Genomic DNA, 15,967 nt, shown 5'->3' with positions numbered 1-15,967 from the left:
TGTTTGTCTTTACATCCTCAAACAGAGTTTCTTCCAGGGTTACTATGTATTACGCTCCATCTTTCTTCCCGTTAACCCCAGAGTATATCACACATATCATCATCATCATCATCATCACAGTATGAGTATGCACTGCATTAGGATCACAAAGGAATGTCTGGAATGCATTAGTTCACAACTAACACACATACAGCTCAATAGCGCATACGTATAAAATGGAGCCTATTTGATAGTCTCTGTAGTAGATGCCCACTCCTCTCATATGAAGGTACAGAGACCTTGACGTACAGCTCAAGACAGGAGGGAATAAAATGCAAATAACAACTGTTTGTCATTTTTTACCAGTATATTGCTTATGCTGTAATATTGCTTGAGTCGTGTTTCTTAGTCTCAACTCACCAGAGAATGTTTTTGTTTTTTGTTTTTTTTTCCACCTTTACATAACTGTAGGTCTGATTCCTTATGGCTTTGCTTCAACAACAGCTTTTTCTTGACAGATCTGTGGATTGACATTAGTCTTGTTTTCCACCTCGGTTGCGGATCTCCAGAGTTACTGAGTAGTTACAGCTACCCAGTCGCATCTGGCCGCAGTAGGTTAAACACAATTTTATTTAAAGGTATCAAACTAAAGAGAGCTTTATGCAAATAAATGCGAATGTCACAATTGTTCAGAATTTTACTAGTTTAAAAAATGTATTGGCTACATATACATTTTATTATACGAGAAGGAATTTTAAGTGGGTCAAATCATAGCTTGCAGATAAGTAACAGATTACATGTTTTCCCATTTAACTCCAAATTTCACTTAATTTAAGCCCAACACACTCATTCTCCAATGTGGATAATTTATATTCTCACAAATATTTTTCCCACTTAAGCAAAACAGATATTCGAGGGGAGGCTTTAATTTGTAGCGTGTTACAGGTTTCCTGTCATCCCAGTTCTTGAAGGTTTGGCATTTAAACTGCTGTCGGCTGGCTGCCAGTAGATAAAGATTTGGGATTTGCACCTCTCCCCGAGGAGAGGCGGATGTGTCAAACTCTATGTCCGTGTGTTCAGTTTGTCCTAATCTTTTTGCTGCTCTGCAGGTCCGGAAGGAGTACAGCAAATGTTTCCATCAGTCCCAGTGCTGTGGCGCTCTGCCTTCTGAGAGTTCCCACAGCTCGGCCAAGGCAGCCACGTCTCGATCCACAGCCCGCTACTCCTCTGCTACACAGGTAGGCCAACGGGAAGCAAGCAAGAGTTTAAGCTACGAAAAGATGTCTGTGAGGATTTCAGCAATATTTCAGCGGCTGTTTTTTTCTTGATCTTTTTTTGCTTTTTTGAAGAACATGTTGAGTTATTTTGCTACATTTTTATGTCAACAAATCCAGCTGAAAGGTTTAAACCAATAGTCACTTAACCTTCAAGTGTTGAGGCCTTTTTCTCACGTGTGACTTCAGTTGAAAGCACATGGTTACATACACCATGCACTTTCTTTTTCCTCATTGACTAAATGTTTCCTAGTTTATGTCAGTTAGTTTCTTATACTTCATAAATGGCAAAATACTAAACCTCCAAATTCAGAAGATGTCATACATAACTTTAATATTTGATAGGATTGCCTTTTAATCTGTATGACTTGGGTTAGGAACATTCTGGATTTCCCTCTGCAAGCTTTCTCTCGATAGTTTGCTGGCATTTTGGCCCTTTCCTCCTGACAGAACTGGTGGAACTTAGTGAGGTTTGAAGACCTTTTTACTCTACTGCAAAAATGTTATTATTGATGAACGCCATGGTAACAATATGACTTGACTAAATAGTGAAATATTTAACTCAACAGTGATATTTCTGCTTTTGCAAACATAAATAACATTCCAATTAAGATTGACTTTTACCTTCTAAAACTTCGTTATGCTGCATTAAACAAGGGTCAGCAAATGCTACTTAAGCACCATGTGTTGAGCAACCTGCATGCATAATACCTAAATAAAATGGTTTGTTCCTACAGTTCTTTGCATGTTTGAAATTGCAATACACTTCTACTCCTATAAAGATAAATGTAAACTATATTCTGTGACTTGTTTTGCCCAATACTTTACTGTTTGAAGGATGATTTTGGTCTTGCAAGCATCCCTGTTTTCTCTCCAAATGTAGCAATGGTCATCATAGCCAAATACTCCAATTTTAGTGAAATACTTCAAACACTTACATTTTTCCAAATTTTAGGGACAACCGGAAATGCCTTCAAAAATTCATTTCTTTTCGCTCAAGTGCATTTTGCAAACTGTAATCTGTCTTTTCATGCTGCTTTCGGAGCAATGGCTTCTTGCTCGCTGAGTGAGCTTTCAGCTTGTCTCGGTACAGGATCCATAACGACTCTCTTCCCAGCTTCTGCCAGCATCGTGTTTGCTTTTCTCTTTAATATTTGTGTTCTTTTAATGCTTTTGTATCTCTGTCTGGTTGAAGAAATTTAATACAGAAAAAAAAAAGTTTAGTAGTATTTATTGTGATTATTGAGAAAACCCATGTAGGACACAACAAGATGTGTTTAAAAGTAATAAAAAAAAATGCTCTTGGTTATTTTCTAAATCTAATATCTTTTGAAGTCCTCGTGAAGGCGAGGCATTTTTTACGATCAGAGTCTGACAGAAGGAAATGCCTCTCAGCCAGATAACGAGTGAAAGATTTACACATTTTCAGAAAGCAGTCGCCATCGTCTGTCAGCCGAGCTTGTCAAAATAATGACGCGAGTAGATATATTCGGAAACAAATTACAGCCACGACTGTTACGATGCTGTGCAAAACATGTAAGATGGTTTATTTGGTTACACAAGTCAGATCAAGCAAGAAATACACATGTCAGAATTTTATAGATAGGTTAAACCGTTTGTCATTTTTACACTTTGTTTAGTTATGTGAACAACAAAGCATGCAGCTCAGTTTCGTTCATAAAGCCAATACATATTAATATAATTACATCTCCTTTCTGATTGTTGAGCCGTAGATTATATTTAGCATTAGGAAAATCTCTCACATTTGGATCAATTAGCTTGTTTTACAAATATTGAACCAGAGTAAAGCTCCCTCCATACTGACTGGGACCTCTGTTAAAGCTGTTTAAAAAGCCTTAAGGCCTTTTGTTCTCTTCCTTTCAGCTCCCGCAACAACTTTTCTACTCGATTAAAGTCTGCGGACTGAGGTCGGCACACAAGGTCTTGTGTGTGAGCTTGTGTACTGATTTGACCAAATGTTATTATTATATTTCAAAAATTCCGGTGGTACTAAGGTCTAAAGTATCTGAGATCTTTAGTCGTACTAAGGATCTCAGATGCTTTGGGTAAGATACAGACCCACAGCATTACTGGTCTCCCACCATGTTGTGCACTGGGCATCAAGCGCTTTTCTAAAAGTGGCGTTTCATATGAGACCTATGGCTGTTTTTTGACATCAATCTCAGACCTCCATTTAATTTTAGATGGCACCTAAAGGTTCTACACTAGATTCTGCTTACTCTGTAAACTTTGCAGGTCTTTTACCTCCTCCCTAGCCATTCTTCTTAGTGAGAAGTATAGCAACATAAGGCTATGTTATTTTATGCGTCCTCATTTCTCACTTTAAAGAGAGGCCGAAAAATGTTTGGCTCTCTGTTTTTTTTGTTTTTTTTTGTGGGGGGGGGGTTAGATTCACTGATCAACTTAAAAAGCAAAGTACAAATAAAAAAATTTGAAGGTTATGGAAATTGTGAATAACTTCCCCAACGTTAATGAATACAACACGCATCAAAGCAAGTTTTAAACTGTGGCAATTTCGCTTGATTTCTCCAACCTTATATTATTATTATTTTTTTTTATATATATATATATGATTTTCTGAAAAGCATCTGCTCTGAACTTAAAACATGGGCACCCTGTGGGAAAGAATTGCTGCTTATCCCACTTATGATATCTGCTCCAAAGACTTTGTGAGGTCTCATTTAGGGAGCGCCGCTGGGAATTCGGTGGCTGCCTCTGCTCTCGCTGCTCGGAGCAGAAGAGAGCAGCTCAGAGTCAAATTACAAACCGTAAGATTCTCAGTGGCTCCAATTTTAGGGAGCAGTCGAATCAATAGCATGTTGTGGAGCTTTGTGATACACAAACATGTCATCAGCTAGCGCGTCAATTAGATCCTAATTTATAGAGAGTATGGTCTGAATCACAAAACCACACAGCCACTCAGGCCTGGGGACCAGAAGCCTTGAAACATTACAGCGCCATGTTGAGCACTAATCAGCGGCTGCTTTTTTTTTTTTTTTGTCAACGCAGAGCCGCATCAGGCGGATGTGGAACGACACTGTGAGAAAGCAGTCGGAGTCCTCCTTCATCTCAGGCGACATAAACAGCACCTCCACGCTCAACCAGGGTAAGCAACTGCTGCCTCCGTCATCACCAGACGAGACACGAGCTCTGTTCTCTTTGTGATGAAGCTCTGAATTAACAGTAAACACTTCAATGGATGCAGCCTGCATCGCTTCGTGCTGACTGAGGGGAGAGGGAGATAAGGCCCGATTTCATGCCGCTTTTCTCCAAACGAACAATCAGATGCATTAAACGCTCAAAGCTTTGCAGCATTTTCTCACTTGTCTCTGCTCGCTTGGACTAAATAAATGGAAAGAAACAGACAAATAATAATATATTTGCAGTGCCTCCCCTCCTAGAGACCCTTTTTCGTTTTGTCACATTACAACTACAAGTGTGTGTGTGTGTGTGTGTGTGTGCGTGTGTGTATTAATGTGTTGTTAGACCAAGCCAAAGTTGGGTAAAATTGTGAAGCAGAAAGAAAATGATATAATTTTCTTTTCAACTAAAACTCTGAAAAGTGTTGCATGCATTTATTAAAAAAAAAAAAAAAAAAGTCCTGTTAAACATCCACTATATAATTTTTATATAGTTCAGTTCTAGTGTGAATGAGGTTGTTCTGCCCTTTAAAGCTTTGTTTGAGAACTTCACTGAACAAACAGCATATTTAAGAACATGTCAAGTCAGGGATAAAGATGTGGAGATGTTCAAGGTAGGGTTAGGTTAAAAAACATCACAAAAAGGGAACAACTCAATAGGTAGAAGTGAAAATATACCAAGGGCAAGGAAGAATTTAATCAGAAAAACATCCAAAATGCTAATGGTAACTGGAGGAGCTGCAGAGACATACTTTTTGAGTGGGAGAATACAGCGACAGGACAGATATTAGTTGTTTGGGCCAAAGAGGATCAAGACAAACTCCACTGATGAAGAAAAGCCAAGTAACCCACACAGTCACCATGTGGAATAAGGTGATCTGGTCAAATGAGTCCAAAATGTACCTTTCGAGCCCTCATGGAAAATCTGTGGTTGTATGAAACTCCACATGACTCTTAGGAGACCAACGTCGGTGTGAAACATGGTAGTGGCAGCATCATAATGTGGGGATGCGTTTATTAAGCAGAGCTGATAGGAAGATGGAGATTCAGTCTATAAATTTGCAAAGCTAGTCAAGACTTACAGCATCGCTGCCGCTACAGCCGAATTCAGATGCATACTACAGTTTAATGAAAAAAACTATTTTGTTAAAAGTTGCAACAGAACAAAATGTAGAAAAGCGGTTTATCGCTTTGTTGTGAAGTTTATCATGTTATAGATCAGGACTAAAGATACTGTCATCCCAAAGTGACTTTGAAGGTAGAAGAAGAGGACGGAGAGGAGCAAAGTCGAATGGGGGTCAGAGCAAGCTTTGGGAATTATTCCAGCATCATGAAACCCAGGAACCGGACTCTGCCAATACAGATTTGGCTTCAGCTCAGCACTTTTTTTTTTTTTTTACAGCGATCCTTGCCAATACAGAGTTTCTCAGCGATTCATTCTAATAACTTCGGATGTGTTGTTGCATTCCCGAGAGCTTAGAAAAGCGCATGATGGTTGATGAGGATACTGTGTTATTTGTGGTAGGCCGCATGGATATGTTTCGTCTGCTGTCTCGAATGGATGAGTTTGTTTGGATGAATCTGCCTCGCATAAACATTGCAGCTGATTATGTTGCCAGGCTTTGGTCAACACTTGTCCCTATAATGCTGTTTGTCAGCTGCATCGGCGAGCTGTTTGAGTAACGGCACGCCTTGACCAGCGTTTCCGCGGCTGCTCCGTCCGCTGCACAGACGGAGCAGAGGCCGTAAATCTTCTGCGGCGAAAGGTTCCGCACAGCGAGTATCAGTGTTTGTTTATGGAATCTACCCGACGCGATCCCGCAAAAACCCTAAGAACATGCAACCTTGAGCTCACTTCCTCTACTGTTTTCACCTCCTAATTCTTTCCCCTTTTTTCTGTCTCTTCTTCCTGTTTATTGCAGGGATGACTGGCAACTACCTCCTAACTAACCCCCTCCTCCGAACCCACGACACTAACCCCTATAACAACCTCCTGGCTGAAACGGTGGTGTGCAACACCCCCTCTCCTCCGGCCTTTCACTCCCCAGGTGCACATCCTCTACCCCTGCCACCTCACTTCTTCTCTTTGTCTTTGCACAGATTTTTTGGTTGTTTCGAAAGCACACATGCGACATTTTGAGAAGTGTTCCCCTTTCTGGAAAAAGAGACAGATTGCAACCACTTTCATGTCGAGTCTGTTAAAGCTACAGCCAGCTCTTTATTTTTTTAAGCGTGAAGAGTGAAAACCTGGCTCTGGTTTCAAAGTACACCTACCAGCACTTCCGAGGCTCAATAATTAACATGTTTTATCCTATTTGTGTAAAAACAACAGGTTGTTAGGGTTTAACAGCGAGCTGGAACATCAGGCGAAGCAGCCTCAATAACAAAATCAGCCTATCAGGACCTTAAAAGCGCACTAATTAACACTTTATATCTCATTTGTTTAAGCCATTGGAAAACAACAATTTGCCATTTTGGGGTGGGTTATCTGCCAGTCTTGGAGCGGAGCTGTTCCCAGGCAACCAACTAAGAGAGAACGAGAGCGAGAGAGAAAGAGAGAGAGAGAGAGAAAAGAAAGTTAACGGCCTTTGCCAGAGGAATTATTCCAGCAGGAAGTTGTCTTTTTTATACATTGCACATACTTGTGCAATTAATAAATGATCCTGATATCAAGTGTTAATTAGGGAGCAGTAAAGGTGGCTGCAGCTGGGCCGTGTTGCCTGGTTAACAGCCTTTATTCTATATGCTATTTTAGTCTCTGCAGCTTCATATTCAACAGACGAATCTTGAGAGTGATGTCACTTTTCTCATCCGTCTCCCTGCCAGAAAACAAATTCTTCTCAAAATGCCAAACTGTTCCATGAAGTATGTTGGATTTTTCTATTTTTCTTTTTTATATGTGAAAGCAGTGGAGACTGAGACTGTGACATGGCATAACTGAACATGTTCAAACTAATTATACAGACTCTACCTTTCGTCCTTCATGGCTCGCATCTTCTAAGTGTTTTATTTATCGTTACCTAGTTTTCCCTTTTTTATAATGGAGCTCAACATCAGAGTATTCTTATCTGGTCTACTTAGAAGTCATGTGGGAATTTGTTTTTGGTGAACACAGCTGCAGCATATTAGTCCAGATTATTTATATATGCGTATACATATATTTTGTTTTCGCCACCTGACAAGTAAAATATCCAAGGGCAGTCTGGGGAAAAAATGGGATTAGATTAGTGAAGATTTGTTTGCCCATCATTCAGTTCCCATTCATCCACCCATCCATTGGTTTGTCCATTATCCACCCACCCATCTGTTGGCCTCCATCCACCCAGCTAACATTCAGGCATCCACTGAGTTCCCTATCATAAACCTTTTATTATCCACCAACGTGGATATTTCATTTATGGAGCATTGGGCGTCGTCACACAGTGACAACTTATTGAAATCTCGACATTTTTCCGAAGACGAAACCTGATTTGGAACAGCGCTGTGCATTGTGACCTACTTCCTCTCTTGCAGAGTGAAAGAAGCCCAATCAGAGGAGGAAAAAAACAGAAGCTCGTGACGCAATGCGGGCAAAGTTACAGGCCTCTGTTATTTCACAGGCACTTGATGATAAAAAGGGAATACACAAGGCGGCAGAATGGCAAAAGTGTGTACGGAGCGGCTGTGCCGATTAACCTGCTCCAGTCTCTGTTGTTTTGTGCTGCGAGCTAGCTGGCAGCACAATGCGCACTTCATGCATAGAACTAATGAAGCAGAGCTTGGACCGAGCCACTGCTGAACTACTGAAAACCACATGCACTTTTTGATTACATTTTTTTTGTTTGTTTTTTTTTTTTTTCAAAATTGATTAATTTAGTTTTTATTGAGGTGAGTTCCTCTGCAGCCAAGCAGCTCAGGTGCATAACTTAGCTGCTGTTTTCTATCCCTAAAATGTTTACCTGCCTAATCTGTGTAGAATAATTGCATTTTAACTCTGGCGCACAGGAGACAGATAAAAAGAGGGAATATTTAATTACCGGGTAATTCTCAGTGTGTGAGCATAAATCCTTGCCTTACACACTTTTTATTTTTTCCCCTCCTCCTGAGGCTATCCTCTGTTGTTATTTGTGTTCAAACACACAGGCAAAACAAAAGAAATAGTTCACATGCTTATAAACGGGGGGGGGGAGTCTAGGATTTAACATATGGAAAATAACGTTAAGGGAGCTGCAGCGGCGTAACACACAAATGTCAAAACCTGGCGCAAAGATCACCAGCCAAAAATGAAATACGCATAGAGAGAAGCTGTCAAGCTCAACACAGGCGTATACTAAGTTTGCCTGCTATAGTCATTACACTTAGCTCCTGGAAAAGGATGAGCCTGTCCTCCATTATAAGTGTATTAATACAAAGTAATATTCTGCAGATGTTCGTCTGATGCAGTAAAAACTGGAAAGAGAGAGCATATTGAATGAATCTCTGCTGGAACGTTTCCCAGAGTGCAGCTGTCGCCATGTCCAGTTGAATTCTGTTCACATCATTTCCCTCCCTTTCCCGGTAGACAATACCTGTCTGCAGTAAAAATAAATAAATAAAAGTCCAGGTTGCATGCAAAGATAAATGTACATTTTGAAGCAAAGTCTATCCAGACACAAGTTTGAAAACCCCCACAGCCACCAGCACCCCGACCTTGACTTGCATTTTGCTCTTTGCACTTAATTATTTTACTCATTCTAGAATATATATATATATATATATACATTTTATTTTTTTACTTTGTGTATTTTTTTGACATGCATGTTTAAATTCAAGATCTTACCATTTTTTTTCTTTTGTTTGCCAGGAACAAAATATATTCAACTCGCAATAAACTGTCCTGAATCCAGACGATTAACTAAATCAGCAACAAAATACCTTGAAACTAGTTCAGTATCCTCACAAGTTAATACAATTAGGTTATTTTAACTACTTTTATTGAGCCGCTCTGGATAAGTTCTTGCATAAATGCAGGCCTGGCTGAGAACCTTTATCAGCACTCCACTTTCTCGCTGCTCGTATGATCCCTTCTGATGCCGCCCTGGGCAACTGCCTTTTGTTGCTCAATCAAAATCTGCTACTGACGCCCAGCTGATCAAGTGAGGGATATTCCAGAAATGTCTCATGGTTAAACTGTGCAATGTCCAATGAACAGTACATAAAATTTACAGCTGCACCCTCAAGCCACAACCTCAAAATAGCGTAAGTGTAATCTGAAAGCGATGGGTATAATTTGAGATCTCAGACAACCCCCCATTAAAGTTAATAAGGGCTGGTCCACAGTCACCTTACTCTTTACTCTCTGTACTTTTTTGGCACTTTCCATAAAATACTTTTTTTGCTTTTTAACTTATTTTTGGTTATTTGAATTCATTTTCTGATTAGCTCAGTTGAGACTTGACACTGACACGCTGTCCTTTTGTTCGCCTGAAACGATAAAAACCCAACACTTCAATCACATTAAGTCCTCCTAAAAGCGAACGAGGCACTTCCACTTCAATCTTTAACACTTACACTATAATTCAGATGCAGCCTGTGGAAAACCAGAGTCATTTTTGGTAATTTGTATATGTTCTACATTGTTCGTATAGAAGCGGGACAAACTCGGTTTTATCTAAGAAGTCTCTTGCTGATGTTTTATTTTGTTTTGTGTTTTTTTTATTATTATTTATACGGAGCCCAAATATTATTCATCAACCTGAATAATATTTTGGGCTTTTGCATTTAACACATTTTTTTCAGGGTTTAGTGTTTATGTGACAAATAACTTCAGTGAGTTTTGAAAACGATTAAAATATTGTTTTTTTTCTGTAACTTACACAGGGAAAAAAAAAATATTCATACAGACTCAAATATATCCCTACATCTCTACCTACATTCGGTTAAATGTAGTCTTCAGCAAGCTTGTGGCATAGCTGTTGGTTGAATATTGACAGCACTTCTTTTTAACCCTCCCAGATCTTATCAAAACGCTCAGGAGGGGCATTAGAAATGTCATGGTCAGACAGCTGGGAAAGAGGAGTTCTACCTTCAGACCGTCAGTTTCCTAAACCACACATAAAAAACCTTGTGGGGTCTAAGTGACCCATCTCTTAAGACCGTGGGAGGTTTAAATACAGTAAAACTAATTTAAATAGGTGCATTTTCCTTCTGCCTTGGAACCAGCTGTAGTACTCAAATTTTCAATGGGGTTGCAGTACAGACTATTCCAAAAGGCTGATGTTTACCTACTTTATATATTCCAAAACCATTTTTATTAGTTTTTGGAATCATTTTCTTGTGGAAAAGTTTGCAGGAAGTCCTTTTCTTCCTATTTTCCACCCATTTTACAAGAGTCCAAGTACCACAGGCAGCATAACAAATTGCACACCTGACAGTTGGCACAGTTATCTTAGACTAGAAAGCCTCAAAGCATCCTTTTTCTCATGGAGGCTAAATATTTCAATTTACAAGTCAGAGGATGTTGGGCACTGGTGTTCCATCAGCATGCTGTTATAACGGGTTTAAATTGAGTTCTGGCTTGCTCTTGCACTCTGTTTCTTTCGTCGGAGATAATAGTTCTGGTCAAAAGTGAAAACTTGGTCTCAGTTATATCTTCCATCTGGTCAGCGACCCCAAACATGCATCAAAACTGGCTTTAGGAAGGATGAACACTCTAGTTTTTGCCTTCTGGAATTCCCCCAAACTCAACCCTGTTGAAAATGTATGGTCTTATGCGTTAAAGCTCGCTGTGTGCCAGGAAACTAACCACTTTAAATTAGCTCTACCAACTCTGCTAAGAACCGTGTTCAAACATCCAGTCAGAATTTTGCCAGGAGCTTGCTGGTGGCTACAAAAAACTGTGTGGTTTCTCTGCAACTTCCTGAGGGACAGTAGTTTGAACATCAGTAGGGGTGTCTGTACGTATTTGAACCTGGATATGCAGTTTTGAGCCTGTGTGCATACCATAGTCCAAAATAAATTTCTGTTTTTTTGTTTTCTTTAATTCCCCGAAGTTGTTTCTTCTACATTCATTCTTCTCCCCCAAAAATGTTTTTAATAACGTCATTAAAAGCCCCAAAATGAATTTAAAATTCATGTCAGAGATAAGTGTACGTAAAGTTCTGACACAGGCTGTACATATGCTTGCCGCTGAATCTTTTCACCTGCAGAGTCCCTGGATTCAGTTGTTTTTTTCTGGCTTTTACTTCTCAATCTGGCGAACAAATACACGCATGTTTCCATTCAACTTAAACACTTGAAAGAAAAATCAACTTGCGGTTTGAAGGACACAGCTGAATCCAGGTTGAATGTTACAAGCTTCCACTTTTGTCTTATTTCACTAATTTTGTTATTTCTGCTGCAATTGAAAGAGCATCTGTTTTCCTTTTTTGTTGTTGTTGTTGTTGTTGTTTGCAAATCAGCTGTTCTTAGGCCTGATAGCCTGAGCAGACACACTTGATGTGAGTGGTGGCAAAGTGAGTCATTGCACGGTGTCTGTGTTTCATGCTGTGAGGGGGCCTGCCGCTGTTCTCATGGGGCCCCCGGCGTAAAAGAGGTGGCTGGCCATCTGTGTTTGACATTACACTCTAGTCTTGCCTTCTTTTACCAGGTGGAATGTTTTATTCATTGTGGATGACACATTTTCTCATCCCCTCGTTTTCATCTACTTGGGTTATGCGCATCACCTATTTTTCAGCCGTTTTTGCTGCTGTGATGTTACCTGGTCATGAGCTACTTTGGTGTATGTTGTTGTTTTAAGTTTTAAGTCATTCTTTGGTCTCATTCTTCCAATATTGTTCAGGATAATTTCTTATATTGGCCCGAGAACGTCGTCTCTAATGAGGACGAGCATGGTGGGAAGATAATTGGTTCCCCTTTGAGTTTCATGTTGTCGCACTTACATGAAATTAAAATCAAACCTCAGATCAAAAAGCAAAACTTTAAAGTGTCCTGAGCAGTATCAGCTGGAGTGCTTTGCAAAAATATTAACATCTCTTGAACTTTTAAAATTTTTGTCATGTCCTAATTATAAATTCCAATGCATATTGGGATTTTATTTGCTAGACCAACACAAAGCAGCTCATAACTGTGAAGCTGAAGAAAATTAGACAGCTTTTTAACTAAGCAGCACATTTTTACTTGTACCTTTACTTTGATTTTACTTAATAAAATCCAGTGCAAACAATTAGATACAAAGGAACGCATCAGAAAGGTCAGGGATAAAATTGTAGGGGGGATCTTAAAGCAGAGTTAGGTTATAGAACAAAATCTCAAGCTGCGAGCGTCTCACGGCGCTCTGTTCAATCCATCATCTGAAAATAGAGAGTATGATTCTACTGCAAACACACCTGGACATAGCTGTCCATCCACACTGACAGGCAAGGCAAGGAGAGCATTAATCAGAGAAGCAACCAGGAAGCCAGTGCTTACCGTGGAGAAGCTGCAGAGATCAACAGCTCTGGTGGAAAATATGTGAGCAGGAAAAATGTTATTTGTGCATCCTGACCTTTAGGAGATTTGGGGTGGGGGAGCAAACATGCTCTGGTCAGCAGGGATCAAAATTTAACTTTACCACCTACATGCATAAGCAGAACCCTGACATTGCACAACTCTCTGAATACACCATTACGTTAGTGAAACACGGTGGTGGCAACATCATGATGTGGTGTATTTGTGCCGTAAAGTCCAGATCTAAATCCAATTAGGAACCTGTGAAAAGACTTGAAAATGGATGTTCTGATATGTTTCATGAAGAAATAGGCAAAAAATGTTCATCTAGATATGCCAAACTGGATAGAGACAAGGCCTTATAGCTTCAATTCTCCACATTGTGTTGGTCTATCACATAAAATACCAAAAGACTGATTGATTGTGCCTCTACACAACAACATGTACACAAGTTCAGGGGCTATGAATATGTTTGCAAGACCCTTCATATGTGGATGGTGTGGTGGTTTTCTTTCTTGACATGAATGAAATTATATCTTACCTGCTTTTCCGCCTTTCGTTCTAGGACAGCACTCCCTCAGCAACAGCAGGGACATCAGCGCCATGGACACCCTCCCCCTCAACGGCAATTTCAACAACAGCTACTCCCTGCGCGACGATGACTACGAAGCCGTGGGTGTTCGAGCCCCTGGTGACCTGGGGGGCCTCAACCTGGATGACGCCGCATTTGAGAAAATGATCATATCCGAGATTGTCCACAACAACCTCAGGCCCCGCGGGGCCCCTAAAGCTCGCAGCACCCCAAGAGAGAGGGACCGTGCGCCGCCTCCCCACACCAGGGTGACTGTGGACCAAGGAGGGGGTGGGAGCGGGAGCGAGGATGATGCCATCGTGGCAGACCACACGGAGGCCTCATCCCCGCAGAGAGGTGGTGGAAGAGGAGGCCACACCACCCTGGAGCTGCTCCTGCACCCTCACCACAAGGAGGTGCTGGAGGCCCCCCTCCTTCCCCAAAGGACTCACTCTCTACTCTACAGCGCCCAGAAGGCTCCCAGGCGCCTGGAGGGCCACAGCGGCCATGGCTCCGAGACTGTTACCGCAGTGGAGGACATGGGCTCCCAGTCACCCAGCAACAATAGAGACTCTCTGTATACCAGCATGCCAAATCTGAGAGACTCTCCGTCGCCGTCAGCTTCGCCGTACCCGCCGGAGGAGGGGGAGGAAGAGGAGGAGCTCTCTCCCTCACCTCACAGCGAAGGCGAGGATGCGTATCACAAGAGCATGCCCGAGCTCGGCGACGCTCCGCAGCCGCTGTCCTACTACCACATAAACCGAGGCACCAGCGATGGGTGCATCATCTCGCCCAGCACTGAGGACTGTGAGCAGGACGGAGACGCCCCGAGCGATGGACAAATGCAACTGATCACCAGCCTCTGAGAGGGAATGCAGGGTTTGGGCATCTCTGTCGCACAGGTTTGAACAGCTGGGTGCTTTCTGGTGATGTCAAGAGAGCCTAGTGGGCCTGGCTCCGCACATGCCCTTCCTGTTCGGACAGGAAGTGAAAAGTCCCCGGATTGGGAATAGGAATGAAAGACTTTAATTTTTTTTTTTGCACAGAGATCTCATTTACACACAAGACACACCCAACTGAGGCCAGACAAATGTGGTGCTGCGGCTGCTCTGCTGCTGGACTAATGAGGTGCAGAGGATAACACAGAGGCCGCAGTTTCAAAGATAAGTCTGGTGTTTCTGTCGTACTGAGAGAAAAATCGAAGAGTAAGGGATTAAATAAAAAAATTTTAAACCTCCAAGCAAAGAACCATGAAGCTCTTGGCATATTCCTGGGGGACTTTGCAGAACCAGGGTGCTTTTTAAGTCGAGAAGTGCAGAACAAGAACTAGTGAGGCTCCACTTACACCGTCAGGACTGTAAAGTTAAGAAACCACTAATTCAGACTCAGGCCTTATATTTTTCTCTATTGCACAATTAACTGTTGTACATGTAACAGCTGAAAAAATATATATATTTTGCTGTACCACTAGTGTAAAAAGTAAAAACAAAAAGACAAAGTGAAAAAAAAGATAAAGAAAAAAGAAATGGCAAGAATTCCGTAGTTATGCCCTTTCAATGTTAAAATTCTTCAGACAAGGTTAATCAAACTGTTGGAAATGTGCTTTTTTTCCCTCTCACACTTGACTTGTTGTAGAATGTTTGAATATTAAAAAAAAGAAAAAAAAAAAAGAAGTTTTGAGACATCAGTTCATATGAAACCATGTTCACATCTCTGCTTGTGAAGTGTTTTTTGCTTTTTACGAATGATGAGTTTTTCGCCAGTAGTATATTTGTTGACACCGGGCCACGCAAAGACTTAACGTTAGAACGAACGAATTGGATCCCCGTGTAATTTATTTGACTTGAAAGAAACTTTCAGTTTTGACTCCTTTCCTTCCATGCCTTTGCAGATTTTGCAGGTTTTCTTTTTTATTCTTTTGCAAAAATGTTTCATCCTTTGACACTAATTAATTTATTAAGTAATTAAAAAAAGAAAAAGATCATGGTTGGGGAAGTGTGAAAAGACATTGCCGCACTGATTAGGTTAATTTTATTTCTTTTGTAAGAGCCCATCATCAACTGGTATTTAATTCAACTCCTGTTTGATATTAAATAAATGTGAAACTTTTTCTCGTTCGCAGAAATCTGGCTGCTCTTTCTTATCTTTTTTTTTTTTCCATTTGTTTCTATGGTTAAAAAAAATGCTCTCTGTTCATGCAAATATGAAACTGTTCTCCACAAATGAATATGTGCATTAAATCCACTTGTGTTCAGCTTTGTAAATATTACCATCTATCAGGGGACAGCATTTCATCTGAATTGACCTTTCAATGCAACACACAAACAAAACAAAAAAAGAGCCCATGCCGTTCTCACGGCAACAGTTTCTCCCTGCTCCCATTCTGTCTCATTCCCTCTGTGCTTTCCCTCTCTTCTGTATGAGACATCTGTTGTCCGTCTGTAAAGTCTGTCCGTTTTATGTCCAGTAACAGCGGTGTATTTGTATCCTCCCCCCTGTGGTGGAAATGGGTTTTTTAGAAATGGCAGCTGACGAGT

At 40.8% G+C, this 15,967-nt stretch overlaps 1 protein-coding gene across 14 annotated transcripts in view; it reads left to right on the top strand.

Moving 5' to 3' along the window:
• Positions 1-15,547, top strand: part of adgrl2b.1 (adhesion G protein-coupled receptor L2b, tandem duplicate 1) — a 124,527-nt gene extending 108,980 nt beyond the window's left edge. For 5 of the 14 annotated variants that reach the window (XM_081598688.1, XM_081598691.1, XM_081598702.1 and 2 more), the window contains 4 exons: positions 1,089-1,217; positions 4,284-4,380; positions 6,337-6,462; positions 13,425-15,547. In XM_081598688.1, the coding sequence (XP_081454814.1) occupies positions 1,089-1,217; positions 4,284-4,380; positions 6,337-6,462; positions 13,425-14,296 (1,224 nt within the window). In that variant the 3' untranslated portion in view covers positions 14,297-15,547. Of the gene's footprint in view, positions 1-1,088; positions 1,218-4,283; positions 4,381-6,336; positions 6,463-11,832; positions 11,887-13,424 lie in introns of all 14 variants that reach the window. The other 9 variants (XM_081598692.1, XM_081598699.1, XM_081598701.1 and 6 more) reach the window with 6 other exon arrangements.
• The last annotated feature ends 420 nt before the right edge of the window (positions 15,548-15,967 follow it).

This window comes from Poecilia reticulata, chromosome 17 (assembly GCF_904066995.2).
Source record: "Poecilia reticulata chromosome 17, P_reticulata-male-v2, whole genome shotgun sequence".
NCBI lineage: Eukaryota > Metazoa > Chordata > Actinopteri > Cyprinodontiformes > Poeciliidae > Poecilia > Poecilia reticulata.
Note: the sequence above shows the minus strand (reverse complement) of the source record. Positions and strands in the feature narration are given on the sequence as shown.